General features: G+C 34.1%; 1 protein-coding gene across 1 annotated transcript; it reads right to left on the bottom strand.

Moving 5' to 3' along the window:
- Positions 1 to 899: 899 nt before the first annotated feature.
- Positions 900 to 9,282, bottom strand: ncaph2 (non-SMC condensin II complex, subunit H2). Its single transcript, XM_041254813.1, has 21 exons — positions 9,118 to 9,282; positions 8,524 to 8,638; positions 8,135 to 8,236; positions 7,831 to 7,886; positions 7,302 to 7,383; positions 6,476 to 6,547; positions 6,131 to 6,210; positions 5,550 to 5,686; positions 5,285 to 5,383; positions 4,907 to 5,022; positions 4,559 to 4,624; positions 4,270 to 4,336; positions 3,909 to 4,016; positions 3,763 to 3,813; positions 3,562 to 3,632; positions 3,005 to 3,122; positions 2,848 to 2,925; positions 2,654 to 2,703; positions 2,387 to 2,488; positions 1,945 to 2,094; positions 900 to 1,468 (listed from the first exon to the last, which is right to left on the bottom strand). The coding sequence occupies exons 2-21, from the start codon at positions 8,629 to 8,631 to the stop codon at positions 1,328 to 1,330; spliced, it is 1,854 nt and encodes a 617-aa protein (XP_041110747.1). The 5' UTR covers positions 8,632 to 8,638; positions 9,118 to 9,282; the 3' UTR covers positions 900 to 1,327.
- Positions 9,283 to 10,186: the final 904 nt, after the last annotated feature.

Raw genomic sequence — 10,186 nt, 5'->3', positions numbered from 1 at the left:
TAACTTCAGTGTTGTTATTTTGACTGGAGCAATTGCAGGATGCCCAAATACAATAAATCTTGAGTATTTTTGATCAATACCAGGAAAAATAAACATGGAATCTGTATCCAAATTTGAGGCATTATTAATAAACATGTTTTCATCCAATAGGGTTGCCCAAAAGCAAGTAAGCTAACATGTCTAGGGCCATGTTTCTCAAGACCAATAGACCACTGAGCAAGTGATGCAGTGTGAATCCCAAAGCAGGCCATCAGAGGTGAAAGTCTTAGAAAAGATATGGAATCAAAAAGTAAACTCCCTTTTAACAATTAATGTATTACATTTATTAATTGTATTTAACTTAATCCTGAAGTAAACAAAAACAAATTGCCATCAATATACAGTATTTGAAAGCAATGTCTACCACTTGATTTTAAATAGTAATTGTAAAAAACTTAATTTGTAATAGGCCTTATAACATTATAATACAAATTTTCTACAGCCACACAATTCAAGCTAGTAAGGTACAACAGGAAAATTATTCAAAATTCATCAAAACTGAATGGTAGAAACAACACAATCATACACCAAAATGTGACATTTATTGATATACATTATTCACCACCAAGGTCACAATAGCATTTTTATACACAGCAGCAGCAGGTAAAAAAAAAGGTTCCTGTGTAGCTTTTATTGTATTTTATAGTACAGATATAATAATTATACATAAAACTACCGACATAAGAAAATTGCCATTTTATTAATTTTTTTTTTCGGTTTTGTAAAACAGAAGCAAGCAGATTATGGCATATTTATTGAAGTAAAGATAGAAAAAATCTTTTCCATATATATCGGATATATATATATTATATATTATATATATATATATATAATATATATATATATATATGTACCTGATCAATATTCAAGACTCAGCATTTCATTTTTTTTATTTTTTTGCTTTGTATAAATGTGCATTCATAAAATACAAAGACCTTGAAAACATATATTAAAAGTCTGAGGTATAGGAAATGCAAGTGTATGTTTAGTTACTTGCTTTGCATTTAGGGTGTATGTACATTCCCCCAAATCTAATTAGCACACAGCTGAAAAGACCCATAATCATATTTTAAATATGGTTTTAGAAAAATCCTCAAAACTTGTGGGGACCCCCCTTTGTTCAGATCTTGTGACACTGCAAACAGTCAGCTTTCATGTGGGAGGATTTACCTGGTTCCATGTCCATATTTTTTTGAGAAACTTAGAGGCTTCAGTTTATTGACTTCTCAATGCATTTCCTAAAAACTTAAATCCAATAAACACCAATGTGTCCATGGTTTCACTGGGATCAGAAATCAGTAAGGGAAGGAGCAGCATATGTTTGAAATCTTTCATGTGCTCGCTGTTTGCTTAGCAGGGTTAGTTCCATGGAATCAATAGATTCATATAGTCCTGGTTTTTTATCTATCTTCACTGTGCAGTCGTTCGCCTAAAGGAAGAAAGAAACATACGTTAAGATTTTGGAAGACAATTCTAGCTACAGTAAAAGCCAAAAAAAAAAAAAAAAAAACCCAGATGCTTTATTAAATATTCATTTAGCAGACACTTTTACCTAAAACAAATTACAGAGACTAGGGGGTGAACTATGCATTAACAACTGCTGCTGCAGTCACTTCAGTTTTACGTCTCATCTGAAGGACAGAGCACAAGGAGGATAAGTGACTTGCTCAGGGTCACACACAGTGGGTTGTTATTATTATTATTTTTATTATTAATTAGTCATTTATCAGACGCTTTTATCCAAAATGACTTACAGAGATTTCAGGGTGAACTATGCATCACAACTGCTGCTGCAGAGTCACTTTCAATATGACCTCGGTTTTTATGTCTGAACCGGGAACCTCCTGATATCATGCCTTTTCTTTAACCACTGGTTACTGGCCAGTCCTACATTTGTGTACATACCAGTTGCAAAGATGCTAGCTTGTAGCGGCACACTTCAAATGCTTCCTTCCCCCTCACAATGCTAGCAAACGTGCGCCTCTCTCCCACTTGGCTGAAAGCATCCACAATCTTGTCCCCGTAGTCATGGATGTCAAAGGCTACTCTTTCTTCCTGTGTAGGAAAAATGTGAATGCAGTCATAAAGCTTTACACATCAGATGATAACCTCCTGTGTGCATCTCAAGTCATTTGGTCCCTTTAAACCCATCATAACTAATGCAAGCCTAAACCTGTACAAAACATTATGCACCAAGTACATAAGGCAAATTAATGATATAGTATTACTGTCTAATTGTAGATAACATTACTGGTTGGAGGTTAAGGTCTAATAAAGAAAAAGCTTTTTTTGAGTGTTCATGGTGCATGTATTTAAGAAGTCAATCTACCCATATAATTATTATTACCTGTTCAGTTAGCTGTGGGCCCATCTTGTCTTCCCAGTCTCTCACTCTGATAGATAGCACTGTCTCTCGTGCATACTTCTGGGAGTTAGCAATAAACAGATCCTGGGAAAACACATCAGGACATAGGAATTTTGGAATTTGGACAATAGGCTGACAAAGTTATTATATAATTTACAGAAGTACCACCATTCATTGAGATAAAATGAATCATTTCACCCTTACTAATTTAAAAAAAAAAAAAAGTTCTATTAGTTTTTGTGTACACACCACATTTCTACGGACCAGATCCTCGTAACTCGGCCTTTCCTCCTGGGGCTCTTCAAATAAAAATAAAAAGAGAAATAACATTTGAAAAAATAATAATAAATCAGGGAAATGTATGTGTGTACAGGGCTTTGAGGTGATATTAAGATTCTGTATTATAAGCCGTTTTGAATTCTGACATGGAAATACTGAATTACCAGTAGCTGCCAGTCTCTCCTCGTCCAATATTTCTACAGGGAAGTCTTGTGCCAAGTTTTCATGATCCGAGAAATCATCTGAAGCAAGAGAAGACTTCAGATTTAATACAATTCACAATAATAATAAATAAAACATAAGAAAGATATGGTACTTTACCTCCTCCATCATTATCAAGGTAATCATCATGTCGGTTATCCTCAACTTCATTTTGTTCCTCTGCATTTTCCAAATCTTTATTGTGGTGCTCAGCAATCTCATTAGAAAATAATATCCCCTAAAATAATTGTGAAACTCTATAAATTGTACAGCACCAAAGGCTGCAGTGTCTCACATGTTGATCAGATCAAATAAATAGGATACTGTCAAAGATTTGGAACAGGATTGAAAACTGAATAAATGGTGGAAAAACTAAAAGCATCATGCAAAGACAACAATGGACAGACAATATATTTAAACAAAACTTTCAGGGGAAAAAAACACCAAAAGAATATTTCCTCACCTGTAATACATACTAATAAATACATATACTATATATATATATATATATATATATATATATATATATATATATATGCTGCCTTAGTTTTTTGCTTAAGGTAGGCACTCAAAAAGCAATTACGTCAATTTTACTTCCCACTGTTTACACACACAGGTTTTGTTGTGTACCTTGACAAACCACTAATATGTTTAAAACATTTAATGCAAACACAAACCATTTTCTTTTGTATCTTCTTCTGTGCAACAAGCCTCTCTTTCATGTGCTTCCAATACAGCACCTCCATGTCTGAAAACACAGTTAAAATACTGTATACATTAAGTGTGCAAATACTTATGCAACAGTTTGAATCCATTTATAGCAGTTCCTTACATTTTTATGCACTTAGCAACTGGAATTTTCAAAGAAAAGTACGTACCTGCAAATGTCGGCCCTTTTTTCTTACCCTTGACATCAGCACCTTCATAATCTTAAATAAGAATACAATAAAATATTAGTACAGAAGAAAAAAAAAAAGTTACTTGGGAATTATTTTACAATCAAAATGCAATCAAGTGTACCTACATGTCCCTGAGAACCATTTCCTAAAGTCCTGTAGCTTTGTGGGGCCTTTTCTTTTCCTACTGTTTCCAGTTGTTTCTTCAACACATCGAGGGATTGTAAAATGCTTGCCTGGTAAAATACATCAGTAAGATTTTTTTTGTTTTAATATTATAATAATAACAGTAATAATTACAATTATACAAATAAGTACAGTTAATTAACCACACACACACACACATATAATTGGTTATATATATATATATATATAATATATAATATATTATATATATATATATACACACACACACACACACACACACACACACATCACTATTGTACAAGTATTCTGTTAATAGTAATCTTCCAGTTTATGTCCTCTTACCTTTTTTAAAGGGCTTGTCTTCAGAATTACTAAAAGGATCAAGACTTCTCCATGGATCCAGGAATTCCTAAATACATAAAATTACCAAAACAGAAAGATATACTTATCCTACACCTACTCCAAACATAACACCTCGACCAGTTAATAACAAAGCACAGCAAAACCACTAAACTATAGTACATTGTAAAGCTTTGTTTCAGTTTATTTAAAGTGATGTCTGCTTCTACAAATAGAAATAAAGCAGGTTTGTTTATATTTGAGAATTAATTTATTATATGTTTCTTAGTACCTTTGCTTTCTCAGTCTCAGCTGGTGCAAGAGCTCGTTCTCTCAGCATATATCTGTCATTTACAGCCTGCAGAAAAATAAAAACATTTAAGGTTACTGTACTAGAAGTACTATACTACAAGTATCATGTTTTCTTGTGATTTCATCCGATCAGTGTCCTGTATATAGTGCAGTGAAACTGAACATAGTAAATCATGAAAGGACATAGAACTACTGCCACCATATATACATTGGCTAAGGAGGATGACATAATATGTAACCTTACCTTTAAAAGCTTAATGTAATCCTGAGGATTTTTATCAGGCAAGAGATCCAGACAAGCTGAAGCAATATCTCCTGTGAAACTTACCTGGCGTCTCTCAACATGCTCTGAAGGAGATGGGTCTACCTCCATCCCATTGCACGCTGTAAGCTGAAGAAATGCATCGCCAGCATCACCATCATCGCAGTCATTATCTCCAGCACCTATATACAAAAAAATTTAAAAAGGCAAATGAGAATGAAAATAAAAGTTGGGCATTAGCTCCTCAGTTTAGGTATTTATTGTTGCCCAGTGTAATAGAGCATGAAGAACTGTATATGACTATTTTTTAAATTTGTGGTCTATATAATGATTCAATAAAATCAATTATATTTAAAAAGAACAAATGTTTAAGACTTTAAAAATGAAGTACACATCATAAAACCAGAAGCTGTTTAGAGGCATTTCCCTGAGCACTGGCCTTACCGCCTGGGTCTGAAAAGTTGAGAATCGGTAGTGGTGCCTCATTATTGCTGGTCCCTGCTCGTAGGTTTCCATTTTCATCACTTGGGCCGACGTCCAATACTAAAATTACAGAACTGCTATATTACTAATAAATTTTAAAAAATCCACATTAACTTTCTCACTTACAAAAATAATGGAGTTTAGGACAAGTGTACACACCTACTCAGTCATATATAGTTCAGGATTTTAAGAATGACACACAGTTTTTCTAGAATTGTTTTAATACCTGAAGCATTCCCCTCCCTTAAAAACTCCCTTGTAGGAGACACTCCTGCCAGGTCCAGCACAAAGGCCCCATTGGCGTGGGGTGTGTAAGTGTTCATCCTGAAATCCTTACAGCTTGCAAGGATTTCACCTTTCCGGCTGCAAAATAAACACATATATTTTAGTTTTAAAAACAGTAAATGCTTTTCAGTGATTTGCTTATTGTTGTGTAATTTGTAAAAGTGGCATTCCTGTTTGTTTGTTTTTGGGCTTGTCAATGGCCAGGACTTGCTTGGTTTGTCAACTAAACCTAGTATAAAAGTTTGTGCTAATAAAATTACACAAAAGTAAATTTTGTTCAACAAATATTTAGTGTGAAGAAGATCTTAACTTAAGTGTTACAGCACTACAGAATCTCTGGGCAAAATAAAACACTCTGAAAGATAATATCAAATAAATAATAACTGAATACTTTCCATTTTTGTACCAGCTTACATTTCTGTAACCGGTAGCACGATTACAGTTTTCTACTTTTTTCTATGTCTTGCTAATTGATTTTCTCTAAAAAAAAAAACAAATTAAAAAAGCAATGCAGTTGTAAACCTGTAAAGTGGGTTATCCTTTTTCTCTGCTTCTTCAGGGGGCACTAAACCCACGGGAGTCAATGGAACTATGTCCACAACCTGAAGACAAAAATACATAAGAAAATAACCTGTTAATAATGTACCATAATTATTTTTTTATTATTATTTTTTTTTTTAAATCACTAATGATGAGTTCAACATTTGGTATAGTTCTCATAGAAAAACCCAACAAACACAGATTTTTGGAAGAAATGATTATAGAAAACATATTGTCTTTCAGAACCTTATATTAACTGCAACATGAAACAAGAGCCTTCCTGCAAGATATTTCATGGTAGTTTTATACTGTTAAACTAAAACTTACATTGGGAGAATTATTTTTCCTCATGTCCATGTTTGATTTGTTGGTGCTATTAATGTCATCCAGTGAAAGAAACTGAAAAAAGAAAAATTACTATGAGTTGACTTCGCTCAGCTGCATTAGGCTTTAAGGGATACTGTGCATCACCCATATTTTCAGAAGCTTTAAACTTAATTTCTCACCTGTTTAATGTTATATTATGGTGGTTGTGTAGGATTCTCACTTTTTTCCATGCTTACTAACTTTTCCAGCAAAAAAATTGTTTCTGAAAAGATGCCTCCAGATTGTGGGGATGTACTGTATAAAGTGCAGGGGATCAAGAAGAGCTACTTCCTTGTAGTGACCCCTGGGCAACGTCTCTGATGGCAAAAAGCTCTTCAAATCGAACTTACCACGCAATGCTTAAGCAAAGCAATGTTGGGCTTGGTTAGTTCTTGGATGGGAGACCACCTGGGAATACTGAGTGCTGTAGGCTGCATGTTAAGCTCATACGAATATATATGTATAAAGTGCAGCGCACTGAAAAACCATTGGTGGAGCATTGTGCTCTTTGCAACACTGATACATGCTTCCCCACAATCAGCCCTGTGGAGTCTTTTTATAAGATTGTCTTTATTTTTGTTACAGAAACTGTTGGTGAGCATGGAAAATAATCCTCAGAAAAAAAAAATACAGAAGGATATTAAACAGATAAGAAATTTAAAAAATACCATCCAGTCCACTGAATCTGCACAGGTGTCTCATGTACTTTTAAACCACTTTTCCTTTCAGTTAAACTTTTTTTTCCATTTAAATTGTTCCCTCTACTGTCACTATTTTGAAACATTACCTCCTCTTCTTCATTTCTATGTGCAAAGGTTGCATCTTTATCAACACCATCCACTCCAACAGATGCTGGTTGCTTGTCTCGCCTAGATTGCGGCATTGAGGGTAAAAACAAACAAAAAATTATACCATTTTCCTTCAAAACAAAATCGCCTTTTATCTGTTTTCATCTCAAACAGTTGCAGACTTCAAGTTAGATATAACATTTTATAAGTAATTTGAACTCTGCAATTGTTTAATAAGGTCTAATTAAGCAAATTATTAGTTCAATTGAATTACAGGTTTAGTTAAGTGATTGAAAGCTCAGTTGGAATAAAAACCAGCAGACAGGGGGTCCTCCAGTACCGGGTTTGAGAACCCCTGCATTACGGTATTGCTTCATCATACTGGGTCAGGTTTAACACTATGTTTGTTTCTGGTACCTACAAATTAACCAATATCTGAAAAATAAAACAGTTGCTGTAAAACACAATACATTTCACCTGGGAATCTGTACCATTGCAAGAAAACCATACCACTGCTATCAGAATTACTTTTTATTGGAGATGAAGTCCAGTGCTTGATAGACCAGGGAATAAAGGTATTCCACCTATTAAAAATATAAACAAGAAAATAACTTTATTCATGTAAGTTTTACAGAGAAGCTAAATATGCAATTTGATTATTTCAGTATTACTGTTTAAAACTACAGATAACACTACAGGAGCAACACAAATAGGGAACTATAATCAAAACCATATTTGTAGATCTTGTCAAATGGGACAGTTGCTATATCTTGACAGCTTTTTTTGGAAAAAAGTCTGTATTCCAAATATAATGCTTTATTTTGCTACTCACCTTTTTGCTGTAAATACAGGCTGATCCTTGGATAAGTAGGGCAGCCTCTGCAAAGTTCATGGTTGTTTTACCTCCATCGAAAGAAATACAGATCTGATCTAACTGTGCAATAAAATAATTAAGGTCAACAACTGGAGTTACAAAATACAGTAGCCTGATTAAATCCTCCCAGCATAACAAGGAGTGCATTTACTCTGGTTCCCTTTTTTGAACTTTCATTTTTCAATGTACAGTAACCGTATAAGCTACTCTCAAGACCACGAATTAGCACCTTCTAAACGAAGTCCTTGTTAGTAATGTAGATAGTTTTCTTCCAGCGTTTATGTATTCATTTATTTGACTATATTTGCCCAGAAAAAAATCGTATTTGCAATCAAAACTCCTTTTACCTCATGCATATATTCCCCAAGCTGCGCAGCCACATCAACCTCCCAGTTTTTTGTCATGTCCCTGATGGGCTGGAGGAGATGCATGTATCTTGCTTCTGTTTCATCCATGTTTCAACTATACAGAAACAGCATAACAAAAAAAGAATCGTGTCAACCATTGCAGGTCAAGGTAACATTAAGACTCAATCCACAATACCATGAATAGCATCCATAAGCGCCCGTGGGCTATCTGATTAGTGTTTACTTCCTACAGGGAGCACACTGAGAGAGAGAGAAAACGTGTTTACTGACAAAAACAAACTATTGACTAGAGTAAGCGCAGTACTGTTCAAACTGTCAAAGCGTGGAATTAATTAATCGCTATAATTATTTTAGCGATTGCCATTGCTTCTGTATTTACATACGAGGTCGTTGTGTCAATGCAACAATGAAAACACAGCCAGTTGAACAACATATATCGAAAGCACTTACATTATTTCAATGTAAACTAACAATAGTGTACCGACTACGTATCAAGATTAACAGATTGCCCACCCAGAAGAAATGTTATCTGTGCATTAAAAGAATATGTAGAACAAAAAAATAATAATTTACCTTTTTTAGGAAGGTTTTACATCCAAACGACAAGCTTTACAGTTAGTCAACAATCTCCAATTTAATTAATTAATTAATTATCAACTATCTTTGGATACAAATATGTTTTATATTATTATTATTATTATTATTTAGTTAAATTCAAAACAGTCACAACTCCGCCATTTTTTGCTTTTCCCGCGTGAGCGTGAAATATCAACGTAACACAGTCGTCAAAGTAACCACGTCAAAATAAAAGTAGGTTGTCGATCCGACGTGAGGTAAGAAAGTAGAAACGCCTGCAGTACAAGCATTAAAATGGTTTAAATAAATGACATCAAATAAAGAAATACAAAAACGGTTTAAAAAAAAAAAGACGGACGAACCTGTTCCTCAGTGGTTTTATGTAAAAGTTTCACATGTCCCAATTTTACATTTGTACAGCAGACTTGTGTTTGAAAAGATGAGTGATTTAACAGTTTGTTCCAGTCGCTGAAATTAGCCCCACTTAACCCCCCAAATTTCAACCCACCCTCCCGTCCCCATGAAAGAAATATATTTGATTAGTATTGCCACTATGTAATCAGAGGTTACTGTATTTGTAGTGGATGAGACATGGTGCGTTTTGTTTGTACTCTGTAAAAAGTCAATTCTTCATGTCTACCTAATGAAAAAAAGAAAACAAAACATAAAGAGAAAATTAGAAAATACATTCCTTTTAAAGTAATTTCTAGGAGACAAGGGGCCTAAATTCCTTAGTGTGTCAAAAAGGCTTTTAGAAAATCTGGTAAAGACTATAAAAAACTAGAGTCGAATAGACTTGGGACAAGCAAATACAGAGAGAACAAACAGTTTTTTTTTATTTTTAAATAAATATCCAAAGTGAATTAATCTTTAATGTAAGAAGTATAAGCTACCATTATTTACATGATAGTAATCGATAATATTAATTCTTTTAGCCGGGGGCTGGTTGATATCTGACCAGTTTTCAGCCCTCTATTATTTTTCACCACCAGATGATTAGATCATTCTCCAGTGGGACAATTGAAGAAAGATGAGGCTACAGTTAATGCAGTGCAGTGGATTTATT

The sequence above is a fragment of the Polyodon spathula genome, chromosome 7 (assembly GCF_017654505.1).
Source record: "Polyodon spathula isolate WHYD16114869_AA chromosome 7, ASM1765450v1, whole genome shotgun sequence".
NCBI classification, from domain to species: domain Eukaryota; kingdom Metazoa; phylum Chordata; class Actinopteri; order Acipenseriformes; family Polyodontidae; genus Polyodon; species Polyodon spathula.
This window is presented reverse-complemented; position numbering and strand designations above follow the sequence as displayed.

Bases quoted from the DNA above. Each gene is read 5' to 3' on its own strand.
- ncaph2 (XM_041254813.1), bottom strand. From the start codon at position 8,631: ATGGATGAAACAGAAGCAAGATACATGCATCTCCTCCAGCCCATCAGG. The intron at 5,687-6,130 runs GTTTACAACTGC...TTTATTTTGCAG, and splicing joins AAGGATAACCCACTTTACAG to CCGGAAAGGTGAAATCCTTG. The intron at 2,095-2,386 runs GTAATAATAATT...TTTCCTACACAG, and splicing joins GCCCACAGCTAACTGAACAG to GAAGAAAGAGTAGCCTTTGA.